This window comes from Lepidochelys kempii, chromosome 20, assembly GCF_965140285.1.
Source record: "Lepidochelys kempii isolate rLepKem1 chromosome 20, rLepKem1.hap1, whole genome shotgun sequence".
Lineage (NCBI taxonomy): Eukaryota > Metazoa > Chordata > Testudines > Cheloniidae > Lepidochelys > Lepidochelys kempii.
The window spans coordinates 1,764,505-1,780,533 of record NC_136399.1 but is presented as its reverse complement, the minus strand read 5'-3'; the positions used below and the strand labels follow the sequence as shown (position 1 = coordinate 1,780,533).

Here is a 16,029-nt window from a genome sequence, read left to right as displayed (position 1 = left end):
CATAGTCCTCTTGGCATGAAACTTCTGTGTTGGCTAAGAAGCTCCTTACCCAGAGAGCTCTCTGGCGTGAGCCTCCATTGGCTTCACGAAGCCCCTGGCCATGCATCTTGGGGAGCCCAGGCTGGAGGGATGTCCCCACACCTGCCCTGACCCGGCTGGGGCTTGGGACATAAACCCCGGATGCTCCAGAGACTCCAGCCGGAGGCTGCCATGGCTAGTGATTTGGGGCGATCGTAACCTCTGTCTCTGTCCCCCACCCAGACTGGTCCAGCCGCTGCAAACAGATCATGAAGCTCTGGAGAAAGGTCCCTGCCCCGGACAAAGCCCCCTACTTGGTGAGTTTCCTGCGTGGGCCCGCTCCCCACTGCGGGCTGTGGCCGGGGAGCGTGACCTGCTCGCGGGGGATCGACAGGGAGTCTCACAGCCCAGCTCTGAGAACTGATTGTTTTTTTGTGCAGCAAAAGGCCAAAGATAACCGGGCGGCTCATCGCATCAACAAGGTGCAGAAGGTACGTGCCGGGGGAGAGCGTTCCGGATGCAGGCAGGAGCCTTGTGGGGCTCCTCTCTGTCCTTTCTTCCTCTCGGGGACCCAGACTGGGCCAGGGAGGAACTGGAGCAACTGGCCCCTCCTCTGACTCTGCCGGATCCTCCCTTCCCTGCCCCATCCCCGTTTCACAGCCCAAGGTGGTGGGTGGGTGTGAGGGGGGGGGAATCTGACCTGATGCCGTCTCAGGCTCTCTGCAGTGCAGAGAGGATCCCCTGGCAAGCTGACCCCCATCCTGCGCTCTGTCTGCAGCAGGCCGAGAGCCAGATCAACAAGCAGACCAAAGGGGAGGTGCTGCGCAAGCCTGAGAGACCCGCGCTGCACCTGAGGATCCCGCCCCAGCAGGGGGCGCTGCCTGGTGCTGCGGGGCAGCCTGTCTACATCAACAGCCCGCTGGCCCTGCCTGGCTCCACGGACGGGTTCCTGAAGTCCCCTGCTGGCGCCGAACCGGGGGCCGAGTCCAGCGAGCTCTCCCTCAAGCTTCCTTCCCAAGTGCCTTCGCACGACCCCTACAGCATGGCCCCCACCTACCCGCTAGAGCCCCGCTTCCCCTCGCCCCTGGGCCAGAGTCCCACTGCCGGAGCTGCCTTTCAGCCCTTCCCCACACAACAGCAGCAGCAGCTCCTGCCCACTCCCCGGCCGGCCCTGGGCCCCCAGCCTCCGGAGTTCCACCCCACCTCCCCTGGACCCCCCCGGCACCAGCCCTCCACCCCAGACCCCTTCCTGAAACCTCGCTGCCTCAGTGGCTCTCTGGACAACCTGTCGGTGCCAGGGAGCCCTGGGGCCAGGCCCCCCGAGCCGCTGCTCTCACCCCCTCCGTTCGGGGAGCAGAAGCGGAGCCTGGAAGCTGGGGGGCTGCAGGTGAAGAAGGAGGAAGGGGGCCCGGGAGTGTGTTCTCCTGGCTACGTGGCTGCCATGGGCTACGCCGATTCCCCGTCCCACCTCTCCTCCGCCGAGCTGAAGGCGGCCGACGTGTTCAAAGCCCCCCTGACCCCACGGGTCTCTCAGGTAGAGCCACAGAGCCCAGGGCTCGCGCATCCGCATCCCCAGGCTCTGGCCCCCTCACCTCCCAGCCACCCTGACCTCTACAGGCAGTCGCCCTCCGTGTCCTGCTACTCGGACCCCTATGCCCAGCCCCCCCTGACGCCCCGGCCACAGCCCCCCGAGAGCTGCTGTGCCCTGCCCCCCAGGTCCTTGCCTTCCGACCCCTTCTCCCGCGTCCCCGCCAGCCCACAGTCCCAGTCCAGCTCCCAGTCCCCCCTCACCCCCCGGCCACTCTCCAATGAGGCTTGCTGTCAGTCACCCGTCACCCCTCGCTTCCAGTCCCCCGACCCCTACTCCAGACCCCCCTCGCGCCCCCAGTCCCGGGACCCCTTTGCCCCCCTGCACAAGCCCCCGCGGCCCCAAATGCCTGACTCCGGCTTCAAATCAATCCCAGTCTCCCACAATCCCCCAGCTGGCGGGGGCTTCCCTCCAGCCCAGCCCAGTGACCCTCACTCCAAGGGGCCGGGAAGCCAGCAGCCCCCCTTTGCCCGCTCCCCCGGAGCCAGCGTTTTCCCTGGCGCCCCGGCACAGATGCGGTTCACCTTCCCCCCAGCTGTCTCGGAGACCCTCAAGGGTTCCCCCTCCCACCAACCCCACGGGATGAACAGCCATTTCGCCTCTAGCCAGCCCGTGGGCAAGCCCCAAAGCACCAACTATGCCTCCTCGCCCGGCTTCCACCAGGCCGGTAGCCCCCTGGGGCCTGGCAACTGCCCTGCTGAAACCTACAGCCTCTCTCCCCTGCGTCCCCCCTCGGTGCTGCCACAGCAACCCCCCCACCCCCAGCAGCAGCAGGACAGCTCCCTGACCTACTTGCCCCGAGCCGGGATGGTGCTGCCAGCTGACAAGCGGGACGAGGTGGTGTCGGGGATCTCTGCTCTCCCCAGCCGGGAGCTGCCTGAGCTGCCCGTCAGCCAGGAGGGCACCCTCGGCAGCGTCAGCCAGTCGGAGCTGGAGAAGCAGAGGCAGGTGAGCACTCCGCTTTCTCCTTAACCCTTGGGGGTGACTTGGCTTTGGGGGCACTGGCTCGGGGCATCCTTGAGCACAGACCAGGTGCACGGCGAATCAGAGGTCGAGCTGGGACTGCTGGCTCCCAATCCCCCCTGCTCTAACCACTGCACCCCGCTTCCCTCCCAGCGCCAGGCACAGGATGTGTGGGTGCTGGTGGGGGCTGAGCCCAGGGACACCGTGACGTCGCCTAGAGGATACAAGGGAGAGCTGGAGCCCAGGGAATGGCTCTTTGCCCTCTAGTCTCTTTTACTTGCATGGACTGGGGCTTGGGTGCTGTTTCCGGCTCTGCCGTTAACTTGCTGGGTGACTTGGGCAAGGCCCTCTCCCTCTCCGTGCCTCAGTTTACCCTCCCACCTGTGTCAGTCTAGTCAACTTAGGCAGAGAGTCTCCAAGCTGCCCTGGATGTCCTGTCGCCGCTCCGTCCCCCAGATGCTCAGGGGTAGGGAGGTGAGTTCCCAGGGTGCAGTCTAGGCCCTGCTGTAACGGTGCATCCCTCATCTCCCAGCGCCAGAGACTCCGCGAGCTCCTCATCCGCCAGCAGATCCAGAGGAACAACCTGCGGCAGGAGAAGGAGAGTGCGGCCGCCGCCACCAGCTCCTCCCAGGCAGCGTGGAGTGCCGAAGCCAGCAGTCCGGCCTTCGAGCAGCTCAGGGGCCTGGCACCCTACCAGCCAGCGCAGGTAGGGCAGGCGTGGCTGGGGCCACATGAACATCTCCGTAGCCGTATGAGCCACGTCGTACTGGCCCCAGGGCCGCTGGCCTGGCCTCGCCCAGCCCCGCCCCAGGGGCAGTCGGAGCCGGCCACTGTGGATTTGGTTCTGCACGTTGATGAACACAGCGCTTCGACAAGCCCCGCGCTCCCACAAGGGCCCCTCTTAATGGGACAGAGGGCTGAGGGCACAGATCTGGAAGTGCCTGTCACCTGGGGAGCTCCCTGCTGCAGGGTGTCACCAGACAAAGCGCATGGGGAGACTCGGATGGGGCTGGGGCTAGTCCCGAACAAGGGCAGCAAGGTGCACTAGTTAGAGCTGCCCGTTGCCTGCAGCAGAGAAGCTTGAGCCTAGGCTGGGGTCAGGAGGGAAGTCAGGATCCCTCACAGCTGGAGGGGAAGGGTGCAGGCAAGGGAGTGATCTGTAGGAGTCGGGGTACAGGTGGAATCGCTCTTCCTTCCTTCCCAGGACAAGAGCACCCTTGGGAATCTGCCCGCAGCCCCTGGTAGCAGCAAACTCTCTGGGCCAGTTATGGTGCCCGTGGCCTTCGCACCGGACGAACGGCTTTCTCGCCCGCCGCCTGCCGCCACGCCCTCCTCCATGGACCTCAACGGCAGGTGCGTGTCCCCACAGGTGCTGGAGGCGAGCAGTGCTCTGGCCTTGCTGCACTCACAGCAGGGAGAGAGCAGGGCATGGCACTTCACTTACCCATCAGACCCTGCCCTCATCTACACGTGGGGAAACTGAGGCCCACGAGTACTCAGCGAGTTTGTGGCAGAGCTGGGAATAGAACTGAGGAGACCTTGCTCCCAGGCCCAGCTAGTCAGAGAGCCTCGCTCCCCTCTCTGGAATCCACTGGGGGAGTGGGGGGCTGGGATTTCTGGGGCGGCCCCCGTTGACAGGGTGCCGTCACTGAGCCCCCATCCCCTGACATCAGACGTGGGTGGGGAAAGCCGTTGGCAGGTCTGCTGGGGATTCAGCCTGTCCGACAGGAGCCCCTCAGCGGGGCGATGCCGTGCTGGGGCGTGGCCAGCCCGTGTCCGCTTCCAGAAGCCCCAGCTGCTGCTGACCTGCCCCTGGGGTGGGCGAGCGAGGGAGCTCCTTGGCTGTGGCTCTGCCCTTGGGCGGATGGTGGCACAGGCACCCTGTGCGGGCCAGGAGCTGCACCTCCTGGGGCGCCCGAGGCAGGGGCCGCTCCCTGACCCTCCCTGTCTGTGTTGCAGGCCGGCGGTGGGAGCCCCCCAGACCTTCTTCCCACGCGGCATGTTCCAGGGGCCCTCGCCGCAGCAGCAGCAGATGTGGCAGCAGCAGGCAGCCGTGCGGCTCCCCAGCCCGGCCCGCTTCCAGCAGCCGCCTGGCCACGAGCTCGGCCGGCCGGCGCTGGGGGGCCTGGCTGGGCGCGTGCCGGGCCCTGCCGAGCAGATCCCATCCTCGCCCGGCGCCATGGGGGCCCAGTTCATTGAGCTGCGGCACAACTCCCAGAAGGGGGCAGCCGGGGGCATGGGCTCCCCCTTCGTCCAGCAGGGCCCCCCGGCCAGGCCACGCTTCTTCCTGCCCGGCGACGAGAGCTCCAGCCAGGCCCTGCGTGCCTCTGTCATGCCTCTGGCAGCCCCGGTCCTGCAGCCCCCGAAGCTGCCGGCCCCTCTGCTGCCCTCTGCTTCTTCCCCGCAGGGGGCTCAGCGGAGCCACCAGCCTCCCCACAAAAGTGGCCCTCCGCTGCCCCCGCCTGCCAGCGGCCTGGAGCTGCAGCACGGGCCGCCCCGCCCGCTGTCGTCCACCAGCCTGCGCCCCGAGGGCCCCAAGGACAGCCCTGCCATGGAGCCCCCACTGGCTCCGGCCCCGGCTCCAGCTCCCAGCAAGAGCCACCTGGCGCTGGAGGGCGGGCGGCTCCCATGCGAGGTGCCGGGGGAGCCCGACCTGGACGACGACTTTGACTCCCACAAGGACCTGGAGGACGACGACCTGGCCAACCTGAGCCTGGACCCGGACGTGGCCAAGGGGGACGACGACCTGGGCAACCTGGACAACCTGGAGACCAACGACCCCCACCTGGACGACCTGCTGAATGGCGACGAGTTCGACCTGCTGGCCTACACCGACCCCGAGCTGGACACGGGCGACAAGAAGGACATCTTCAACGAGCACCTGCGCCTGGTGGAGTCGGCCAACGAGAAGGCTGAGCGTGAGGCCCTGCTCAAGAGGGAGCCAGCTGGGCCCTGCCCCAAGGGCCCCGGGGAGCCCAAGGAGCTGGCACCCCCCAGGGAAGGGCTGGCGCCTGCCCCCTGCCCCTCCAGCACGGCACCGGCTCCCCACCCGACCTTCAAGGCCCAGGCCAGCATCCTGGAAGCCAAGCCGGCCTCCCTGCCGGCCAGCGTCCAGCCCAAGCTGGAGGATGGCTGCCTGAAGACATCCCCCTGCCAGTTCAACGCCGGCGCCTCTGACCGCCTCCCGGTCCCCATCAAGTCGGAGGCCCTCCAGGGGGCCGAGAAAATGGCTGCCTCCCTAGGCCTGACGCTCAAGCCTGGCCAGAACCTGTTGAATCCCGGAGCAGGGCCCGTGCGGCTCGGCACAGCCCCCTTCCCAAACAACAGCCAACCTGCCACCTCTGGCTCAGACAAGGGCTCCTATGCTGCTCCGGGCCGCGGGCTGGCAGCCAGCCAGAGCAGTTCCCTGCTGGAGCTGGATGGAGGGGCCTTGGGCCTGGCCAACGCCCAGCACTCGCCGGCTGATGACCTAGAGAAGATGGAGAGCTCCCTGGTGGCCAGCGAGCTGCCCCTGCTCATCGAGGACCTGCTGGAGCACGAGAAGAAGGAGCTGCAGAAGAAGCAGCAGATGTCGGCCCACCTGCCGGGAGGCGCCCAGCACCTCCAGACTGTGCAGCAGCACTCCATTCTGGCTCACCCTGCGGGGCCAGCCCAGCCCCCGGACGGGCAGGCTCCCCGCCTGGTGGGGCCCCAGCAACAGCTGCAGCTGGGCCTCATCGCCAGGCAGCAGAACCTGGTGCCCACCCAACAGCTGATGACGCAGCAGCAGCGGGTGGTGGGATCCCAGCAGGGCCAGGTGCTGGCCCCACACATGGCGCAGCCCCAGCCCCACGTCCTCGCCGCCCAGCACGGCGTCCAGCCGGCGCTGACCCCGCAGCCAAACCAGCAGCAGGTGCTGGTGCAGAAGCAGATACCTGGGGTGCAGCCGACCCCCATGGGCATGAAACCCCAGCAGCTTGTCATGCAGCAGCACCAGCTGGCCAACAGCTTCTTCCCTGACACAGGTAGGAGCCAGCGGGGGCAAAGGGATGGCAGACTTTTGAGGTCCCAAGTTCAGATCTGGCCCCACATCTGGGGAAACCCCTCCCCATTTGAAGGGAGCTGGGGGGGTCTCAGTGGAGGAGCATTCCCTTGGCACTGGGCGACCACAGCTGACCAGCCAAGGACTGAACGAGAGTGGGAAGCTGAGGGGTGACCCTGTCCGACCTGGGTGGGGCATGCTGGGGAGTCGTCCTGTTTCCTGCCCCCCACAGGAGCGTGGATGGGGCCTGTGCCAACTGCCTGCTCAGGCCGTGGAGAGCAGCTCCATCCCCGCTTGGGCCCGCCAAACATGGATTCTGGAAATTGGCACCCTTTAGCCACGTCTGTTGTCAGCTGCCCCTCCTCTCTGGGTTGGGGGCACTGAGACTCCCACATAGGGGGTGGCGGTTCCTCCTGTGGTCTCGGAGCCTGGTGGGCGTTAGCCGGGGGAAGCAGCTGGGTCTGCCAGGGGTGGGAACCCTGCAGCGGGCTCTGGCTGACGCTCCTTCTCCACGCAGACCTGGATAAGTTTGCGGCTGAGGACATCATGGACCCCATTGCCAAGGCCAAGATGGTAGCACTGAAGGGCATCAAGAAGGTGATGGCTCAGGGAAGCATTGGGGTGGCCCCTGGGATGAACAGGTAAGAGGGGGGCATGTGTGGGAGGGGGGCAGGCAGGCAGGCGGCTGAGGGCAGGAGCAGTTCCTGGTTCATTCTTCTCTCTTGATTTGGTTCCAAAGGCAACAGGTGTCCCTGCTGGCTCAGCGGCTCTCGGGGGCCACGGCCACGGCCGAAATGCAGAACCACGTCCCAGCTGGGAGCGGACAGGTGAGCATGTGGCTGTCTGGACCCCCCGTGCTGCCTTGCCCAGCAAATACCCAGCACCGGGGTGTCTCCGCCACCATTCTGGGGCTCGTGTGTGAGATGAGTTGGGTGGGTCACGGGCATCTGCACTGGGAATCGCCCTTGCAGACGGGCCGAGTGTGTGGAGGCTGCAAGGGGGGGGGGGTCAGTGTGAGGGGCAGCACTGGGGGGGGCAGGGACAGGGGGCAGTGTGTGGTACTGGGGGCTGGGGTGGGGGGCGTGCACATGATCATAAACATTCTCCATCTCTCCTAGGAGCGAAGTGGCAACGACCCGTCTCAGACCCGCCCCAACCCACCCACCTTCGCTCAGGGCGTCATCAGTAAGTAGCTGGTGTTGGGGGGCAAGTTTGGGGGAACCCCCTGCCTGGGGGAGCCCCCTGCCAGGAGGGGGGGTCACTTGGAGGGTTGTATGGGCTGGTCCTGGGCATTGGGCTGCCGCCCACCTTCTTGGTGCTCTGTGGGGCTTGGCTGTGAATGGAAATGCTGGGTTTTCTCTGAGCCTCAGTGACCGAGCTCGGGGGGACCATCTTCCCTGGGGGGCCAGGGGCAGTGCGGGAGAGGAGCGTCTCCACGGCTCTGTCTCACCGCAGTGCCCCTCTCTGCAGACGAGGCCGACCAGCGGCAGTACGAGGAGTGGCTCTTCCACACCCAGCAGCTCCTGCAGATGCAGCTGAAGGTGCTGGAGGAGCAGATCGGCGTGCACCGCAAGTCCCGCAAGGCCCTGTGCGCCAAGCAGCGCACCGCCAAGAAGGCCGGCCGTGAGTTCCCCGAGGCCGACGCTGAGAAGCTCAAGCTGGTGACGGAGCAGCAGAGCAAGATCCAGAAGCAGCTGGACCAGGTGGGGGACTGGGGGAGGTGGAGCAAGCGTGCCAAGGGGGTGGGGGTGCTGGAGGAAAAGCCTGGGGATAGAGCAGCTGGAGGAGACAATGGCAGTGCACGGGGGGCAGTCTTCACCTGCAGGTGGGGCGAGTTTGTGGTTAGAGGTTGGCCGGGCTGGTGTGTGAGGGGTGGGGGGCGCCCTGGGCTCGGCTGTGGCGGGCGGGGGCCGGGCGGCGGCGCTGCCGCCGCCCCCCCCCCCCCCCCAGCCGGCCGGCGGGCTGACAGCGCTCTCCCTGGCAGGTCCGGAAGCAGCAGAAGGAGCACACCAACCTGATGGCCGAGTACCGCAACAAGCAGCAGCAGCACCAGCAGAGTGCCGCCGCTCTGGCCCTCAGCCCCTCGCAGAGCCCCCGGCTCCTGGCCAAGCTCCCAGGGCAGCTGCTCGCCGCCCACGGTGTCCAGCCACAGCTCCCCCAGCAAACGGGGGCCATGGTGGGGGCGCAAGGCCTGGGCCAGCAGCCCAACCAGCTGGCAGGGCAAGCAGGTGGCGTGCGCTTGCCCCAGGGCGGCGTCTCCATGGCGGTCCAGCAGGGCCTGTCCTTCCTGGGCAACGCCGCCGTCCCCAGCACGTCCAGCAGCTTCTTCCCTGGGAGTCCCGCGCTCCGGGGGCTGGCCGCCGACACCCGGCTGATGCAGGAGAGGCAGTTGCAGAGGATGCAGCTGGCTCAGAAACTGCAGCAGCAGCAAAGCATGCTGGGACAGGTGTCGCTGCAGCAGCAGCAAAGCATGCTGGGACAGGTGTCGCTGCAGCAGCCGCAGCAGCAAAGCATGCTGGGACAGGTGTCGCTGCAGCAGCCGCAGCAGCAAAGCATGCTGGGACAGGTGTCGCTGCAGCAGCCGCAGCAGCAAAGCATGCTGGGACAGGTGTCGCTGCAGCAGCCGCAGCAGCAAAGCATGCTGGGACAGGTGTCGCTGCAGCAGCCGCAGCAGCAAAGCATGCTGGGACAGGTGTCGCTGCAGCAGCCGCAGCAGCAAAGCATGCTGGGACAGGTGCAGCAGCCGCAGCAGCAAAGCATGCTGGGACAGGTGTCGTCGCCGCAGCAGCCGCAGCAGCAAAGCATGCTGGGACAGGTGTCGTCGCCGCAGCAGCCGCAGCAGCAAAGCATGCTGGGACAGGTGTCGTCGCCGCAGCAGCAGCAGCAAAGCATGCTGGGACAGGTGTTGCAGCCGCAGCAGCAGCAGCAAAACATGCTGGGACAGGTGTTGCAGCCGCAGCAGCAGCAGCAAAGCATGCTGGGACAGGTGTCGTCATCGCAGCAGCAGCAGCAAAGCATGCTGGGACAGGTGTCGTCATCGCAGCAGCAGCAGCAAAGCATGCTGGGACAGGTGTCGTCATCGCAGCAGCAGCAGCAGCAGCAAAGCATGCTGGGACAGGTGTCGCAGCCGCAGCAGCAGAGCATGCTGGGACAGGTGCAGCAGCAGCAGCAGCCCCCTGCTCCCCAGCAGGGCGGTGGGGGGCAGCCCATGGTTCCGAAGCAGCAGGGCATCCTGGTCCAGCAGCTCTCGCCGCAGCCAGGGATGATGGGGCACTCCCAGGCGTCCATGCTGCAGCATCAGGGCGTGGTGGGCCGCCAGAACCCCCCGAGGCAGGTGCTGTTAGCGCCCCACCAGCAGAGGGTGCTGGGCTCGCCTCAGCTGGTGCAGCAAACTCAGGGCCTTGTGGGCCACCGGCTGATTTTATCGCCGGCGCAGCAGCAGCAGGCCGGACTTCTGGGCCAGTCACGGCCCTTGCTGATGCAACAGCAGCAGAGCTCTCGCGCCCAGCATCAGGCCCTGCTGGGGCAGGGGCAGGCCGCCCAGCCGGGCCTCGTGGGGCAGGGGCAGGCCCCCAAGCAGCAGCTACCGCACTTTCCACAGCATGGGGCCCTGGGTCAGTCCCCCTCCATGCCACACTTGAGTCAGGGAGGTCAGCCAGCCCCGCAGGGCGCGGCCGCCAAGGAGCAGCAGGGAGGGGCAGAGAGCACTGTGCTGCCCCCAGAGGGTGCCGAGGGCAGGGGGCAGCATCAGGTTCAGCTGACCGCCGCCGTGGGTGGGCCGGGCAGCCAGGACCTCGGGGGGCAGCCGCACATGGGCCCTCAGGAGCAGCCGGGCATTCAGAACCTCAGTCCCCTGGCGCTGGCCAGCCAGGAGCAGCAGCTGCAGAAACACCAGCCTGAGCTGGGGCAGCAGCCGGCCATGGCGAGCTCCCTGCAGCTCCAGCAGCCGCAGCGAATGCAGGGGGGCCAGCAGCAAAGCAGCCTGCTTCATCCGCCGCTGCAGAACAGCGGGGGGCTGGCGCAGCTGGGGGGCGCCATGAGGCAAGAGCAGCCGCACTCGGACCCTGCCCAGGGGCCTCACTTGCTGGCCCCGCAGGGCTCGGTGGCAGAACAGCAACAGCAGCCCGGGAGCATGACGAGCCAGGCACAAAGGATTGCAGGCCAGCCGCCGACACAAAGCCAAGAACAGCAGCCGAAAGGGCCGGTGGGCCAGCGGCTTCCCAGCCCAGCAGGGCAGCACAAGGCTGGGCCGATGGGGCAGCCGCAGCAGAGCCTGCTAGTCCCGCAGGCATCCCATGCACAGAATATCCTGAGCCAGGTGTCCGCTCCAGTGATGGGCCAATTCCGAGCTCAGCTGCAAGGCGTCATCTCCAAAAGCCCGCAGCTGCGGCATCTCACCCCGCAGCAGCAGCAGCAGCTGCAGGCCATCCTGGTGCAGCGCCACCAGCAGAGCCTGCTGCAGCAGAGCCAGGCACTGAGGCAGGCCGGCCCCTTCCCGGGGCAGGGCCAGGCATCGCTGGAGCAGGGGCCGCACCCTCCCTCGGCCCTGCAGGCCTCCGTGGTGCGCCAGCAACCGAGGCAGCCGGGGACGGTGTTCCACGTCCGGCCAGCTGGCCCCTCCGCTGCTGCAGAGCAGATGCAGCCAGGGTTTGCCATGGAGCAGGCGACCACCGGCCAGCAGAGAGTGCCGCTGAGCGCCCCCCAGCAGCCGCTGGCGGAACTGGTGCACACGGCACTGGTGGGGCGTAGTCCCCAGCAGGGGGTGCTCAGACTCTCGGCCCCACCGGCGGCCACCCCGGTCCAGGCGCCCATGAGCATGGTCAGCCTGGGCTCTGTGCATCAGCACCCCCCACCCAGCCGGGAACAGAGCCCCCAAGAGCCAAAGGAAGCCTCCCCGCCCACCCTGGCCAGGCCGCCCAGTGTGGCACAGAGCCCTGGGGCGCAGCCCGAGCACAGGCTGACGCCCACCCAGAATAGCTTCCTGGTGGAGCCAGTGCCCGCTGTCCCAAAGCCACCCCCCAGCCAAACAGGGGAGGAGTCCTTTGCTGGGACCCCTGGCCACTGGGAGCCAGCAGTGCAGGGTCCCAACTCCTCTCCCAGCATGGAGCCCATGGATGGATCGAGAAAGCCACTGGACCGCAGCCTGGCCGGGAGTCAAGTCAACGGGCAGGTGGTAGAAAGGCCGGGCCCACAGGCCTCTCCTCTGGAAGGGGGGGCCCTGCCAACCGAGGCCCCTGGGGTCTGCATCAAGCAGGAGCCCAAGGAGGAGACGGCGCCGTGCGTGCTGGGCGGGGGCCAGGCTGTGAAACGCGAGGCCAACGGGGAGCCGGCGCCCACCCCAGCCAACAAGCTCCTGATGGGTAGCCAGCTGCTGGCGGGCGCCAGGTCTGAGGCTGGGCACCTGCTGCTGCAGAAGCTGCTGCGGGCCAAGAACGTGCAGCTGGCGTCGCAGCGCTCCGCCGAGGGGCTGCGGTCCGAGCTCAACGGGCACAGTGACGGCAAGCTCTCGGGGCTGGAGCAGAGGCTGCTGGCAGCACCCCCAGGCAGAGAGGTGAGCAGGGGCCATGCCGGGGGTGTGGGGCGGGGTACGGCGGGGGCGGTAAATACAATGGTGTGCAGAGCACGCACCCGTCCCCTGCCCTGCAGTGTGGGTGGGGTGGGGCCGCAGGCAGCCCCGTGACTCACCCTCTCCCCACAGGATCCCTCCGCCAGCAAGAAGCCCCCGGCCCCGAAGCCCAAACGGGCCCAGAAGAGCGGGGAGCGAGTGGCCGCCTCCCGCAAGAAGCTGCGCAAGGAGGATGGGCTCAAATCCAGCGAGGCCCTAATGAAGCAGCTGAAGCAGGTAACCGCCGTCGCCCCGCCCCACCGTCACGTGCCCCCCGGCACCTTGCACAGCCCAACCTGGCCCTGCCATTTCCAGGGGCTGGGACTGTGGGTCTCTCAAGGCTTCCTGGTCTGGTCAGGTTGCACACCGGGGGGCCCCAATCCGGGGGTGGGGGCCAAGTTCCCTCTAAGCTGGGTGCTCCCGCAGGGGCTCAGGGCTGCAGTGGGGGGGGGCTCTCCCCGCCAGCCCCTGCATGGACCTGCTGCAGCTGGGGAGGGCTGGTGGGAGTCCTCTCTCCCCACTGCAGCCCCTGGGCAGACTGCACCCCAGAGCCCTCACCCCCACCCCAACCCTCTGCCTCAGCCCTGAGCCTCCTCCCGCATCCCTCAGCCCCACCCCAGAGCCCGCTTCTCCCCCCCCCAGCCCTGAGCCCCCTCCCACATTTCAAACCCCTCGGCCCCACCACACATCACCTCCATATGGGTACACATAACAAAATTCATTCCGCACATGGATGTAAAAACCGAGAGGGAACGCTGGGGGGTACCCTATCGCCTGTACCAGCCCAGAGGGGTTAAGCTGCCCACGCGTTCATGCCTCGGGCAGTTTTGGGGGTTTCCCCTCCTGACTGCCTCCCTCTCTCGACAGGAGCTCTCCCTGCTGCCCCTGGTGGAACCCACCATCACAGCCAACTTCAGCCTCTTTGCGCCCTTCGGCAGCAGCCCCATCAATGGCAAGAGCCAGCTGAAAGGGGCATTCGGCAGTGCCGTGCTGGACAGCGTCCCCGACTACTACACCCAGCTGCTCACCAAGGTACTGCCTGCCCCAGCCTGGGCAGGGCCCCGTGCCTCAGTCTCCCTATCTGTGGGTGAACTAACAGAGCTGAGCCACCCGCTTTGGGGAGGGGAGGCAGGAAGAGCAGGGATTGGGATTGGGGGGTGAGGAGGGGGCGGGGAGAGCAGGGATTGGGTGCAGGGTGGGGGCGGGATGCTGTCTGACAGTGACCATCCATGATGGATCCTCTCCCGGCAGAACAACCTGAGCAACCCGCCCACCCCACCCTCCTCGCTGCCCCCCACTCCGCCCCCCTCCGTGCAGCAGAAGATGGTGAATGGCGTCACCTCCTCGGAGGAGCTGGCCGAGCAGCCCAAGGAGCCGGACCAGGCCCGGGAAGCCGAAGGCCGGAAGGGTAAGGCGCGCGAGGGCTGCGCACCCAGCCCCACAGCTGGGGCCCAGGGGGGAGCTGCCGACCTACCCCTTCCCCAGGGGAGCAGAGAGCTCTGGTGGGGGGTTGTGTGGGTACCCCGGTGCCCCCTGCTGGCCAACCCGGGAGCAGCACTGATGGGATGTGGGAGGAGCTTCTGCCAGGGCGAGTGGGGCTGAGGGGGAGGTGGGCGGGGCTGAGGGGGAGGTGGGCGGGGCTGCTGTGCTGGGCGGCATGCCCATGGCAGGTAGCGTCTGGCTCCGCGCGCCAGGCCTTGGTGCTTGCTGACCCTCGCCCTCCTTCCCTCGCCCAGACGCGCCCGCCGTGGAAGTGAAGAGCCTGGACCTTCTGGCAGCCCTGCCTACGCCCCCGCACAACCAGACAGAGGACGTGAGGTGAGGGGCCGGGGGAGGGCTCCCGCCCTGGGCTGTGCCGTTGCTTTGCCCCTCCCCAGCTCCCTTGGGGAGGGTGGGGGTGTCCTCTGGCCGTGCCAAACACCGTGCTGGGGTGGGGGGGGGGGTGGGCTGGGGCTGTGGGGAGTCTCCTGGGTGCAGTGTGGGAAGGGCGAGGGCCCCCCCCGGCTCTCGCCAGTGATGGCAGGAGGGGCCAAGGGGTCTCTGGTCTGCGGGGTCTCACCAGCGTCTCCCCTCAGGATGGAGAGCGACGAGGAGAGCGACTCCCCCGACAGCATCGTCCCCGCCTCGTCCCCAGAGAGCGTCCTGGGCGAGGAGCCGCCCCGCTTCCCCCTGCTGGCCGAGGCGAAGCCGGAGCTGCAGGAGCGGGTGCTGTCACCAGTCATCCCCATCATCCCCAGAGCCAGCATCCCAGGTGGGCACAGGCGGGGGGTGAGGGTCCCAGTAGGGTGGGCTGGGTACCTGGGGGAAGAAGGTGGGCTGGGATATCCTGGTGGGTGAGTGCCCCTTTAAGGGCTGGGTTGGCCTGGGTCGGGGGGGGGGGGAGCTGGGTGCAGTGTGTATGGGGAGGCCCTGGTGGGTTGGCCTGGAGGGTGGGCTGGGTCGGCCTGGGGGCTGGGTGCCGTGTGTATGGGGAGGCCCTGGTGGGTGGGGCTGGGTCGGCCTGGGGGCTGGGTGCCGTGTGTATGGGGAGGCCCTGGTGGGTGGGGCTGGGTCGGCCTGGGGGCTGGGTGCAGTGTGTATGGGGAGGCCCTGGAGGGTGGGCTTGGTCGGCCTGGGGGCTGGGTGCCGTGTGTATGGGGAGGCCCTGGTGGGTGGGGCTGGGTTGGCCTGGGGGGGAGGCTGGGTGGGCTGGGTCGGCCTGGAGGGTGGTGGGTGAAGTGTGTATGGGGAGGCCCTGGTGGGTGGGGCTGGGTCGGCCTGGGGGCTGGGTGAAGTGTGTATGGGGAGGCCCTGGTGGGTGGGGCTGGGTCGGCCTAGAGGGGGGGCTGGGTCGGCCTGGGGGCTGGGTGCCGTGTGTATGGGGAGGCCCTGGTGGGTGGGGCTGGGTCGGCCTGGAGCGGGGGCTGGGTGGGGCTGGGTCAGCCTGGAGGGTGGTGGGTGAAGTGTGTATGGGGAGGCCCTGGTGGGTGGGGCTGGGTCGGCCTGGGTGAAGGGTGTATGGGGATGCCCTGGAGGGTGGGCTGGGTGGGGCTGGGGGCCATGTGCAGAGGGGTCCCTGGGGGCGGGGTCCCTTCACGGGGCTGGGGGCGGGCGTGGCACGCACCTAACCTGTCTTTTCTCCTGCTCTCAGTGTTCCCTGACCCGAGGCCCCCCGAGGCACGGGAGCCCTTCGGGGAGCACGGCGGGAAAGTGGCCCTGGCGCAGGGCATCGCCTGGGAGAAGGGGAAGGGCAGCGAAGTCTCTGTCATGCTGACCGTCTCGGCCGCGGCTGCTAAGGTGGGGGAGGCGCCGTGTGCAGGGGGAGCGGGGAGGGCCGGGGCTCCCTTCAGCCCATGTGGAGAGCCCCCGGCATCGTCTCGCTGGGCCCTGCCCCTGGGGAGCTCAGGAGCAGGGTCCTGCCCTGGCTGGGGCCGCAGCAGCGTCTCTGACCCAGCCCTGCCTCTCGCCCCCCAGAACCTGAACGGCGTCATGGTGGCCGTGGCCGAGCTGCTGCGCATGAGGATCCCCAGCTCCTACGAGGTGCTGTTCCCCGAGAGCCCAGTGCGGGGCTCCGGGCCTGAGGCCAAGAAGGTGGAGACTGACGGGGCTGGTGAGTATCGGGCAGCCCCGGCGGGAGGAGCCCTGTGGGCAGAGGGTTTCTCCATTCCCCGCTGGGAGCCAGCAGCGGAGCCATGGGGTCCCGTCTCTCTTGTAGGGGGGCTCGGCGGCAAGGCCAAGGCGGCGCTGGCAGGGAAATCCCCCGACGCTGGCACGGAATGGCTGAAGCAGTTTGACGCCATGCTGCCGGGGTACAGCCTCAAGAATGAGCTGGACATCCTGACGCTGCTCAAACAG

General features: G+C 67.9%; 1 protein-coding gene across 6 annotated transcripts in view; it reads left to right on the top strand.

The window, feature by feature from the left end:
• KMT2D (lysine methyltransferase 2D) overlaps nucleotides 1-16,029 on the top strand; it is a 49,387-nt gene that overhangs the window by 25,595 nt on the left and 7,763 nt on the right. For 5 of the 6 annotated variants that reach the window (XR_012155750.2, XM_073318943.2, XM_073318947.2 and 2 more), the window contains 19 exons: nucleotides 262-335; nucleotides 459-509; nucleotides 797-2,554; nucleotides 3,102-3,275; nucleotides 3,774-3,922; nucleotides 4,529-6,573; nucleotides 7,108-7,231; nucleotides 7,330-7,417; nucleotides 7,709-7,775; nucleotides 8,061-8,293; nucleotides 8,575-12,141; nucleotides 12,289-12,432; nucleotides 13,063-13,227; nucleotides 13,447-13,603; nucleotides 13,932-14,013; nucleotides 14,271-14,446; nucleotides 15,326-15,471; nucleotides 15,649-15,784; nucleotides 15,890-16,029. Coding sequence is in view for 5 of the 6 variants with exons in the window: in XM_073318943.2 (XP_073175044.2) it covers nucleotides 262-335; nucleotides 459-509; nucleotides 797-2,554; nucleotides 3,102-3,275; nucleotides 3,774-3,922; nucleotides 4,529-6,573; nucleotides 7,108-7,231; nucleotides 7,330-7,417; nucleotides 7,709-7,775; nucleotides 8,061-8,293; nucleotides 8,575-12,141; nucleotides 12,289-12,432; nucleotides 13,063-13,227; nucleotides 13,447-13,603; nucleotides 13,932-14,013; nucleotides 14,271-14,446; nucleotides 15,326-15,471; nucleotides 15,649-15,784; nucleotides 15,890-16,029 (9,476 nt within the window). In the remaining variant the exon portion in view is untranslated. The remainder of the gene's footprint in view (nucleotides 1-261; nucleotides 336-458; nucleotides 510-796; nucleotides 2,555-3,101; nucleotides 3,276-3,773; nucleotides 3,923-4,528; nucleotides 6,574-7,107; nucleotides 7,232-7,329; nucleotides 7,418-7,708; nucleotides 7,776-8,060; nucleotides 8,294-8,574; nucleotides 12,142-12,288; nucleotides 12,433-13,062; nucleotides 13,228-13,446; nucleotides 13,604-13,931; nucleotides 14,014-14,270; nucleotides 14,447-15,325; nucleotides 15,472-15,648; nucleotides 15,785-15,889) is intronic. The other variant, XM_073318945.2, reaches the window with a different exon arrangement.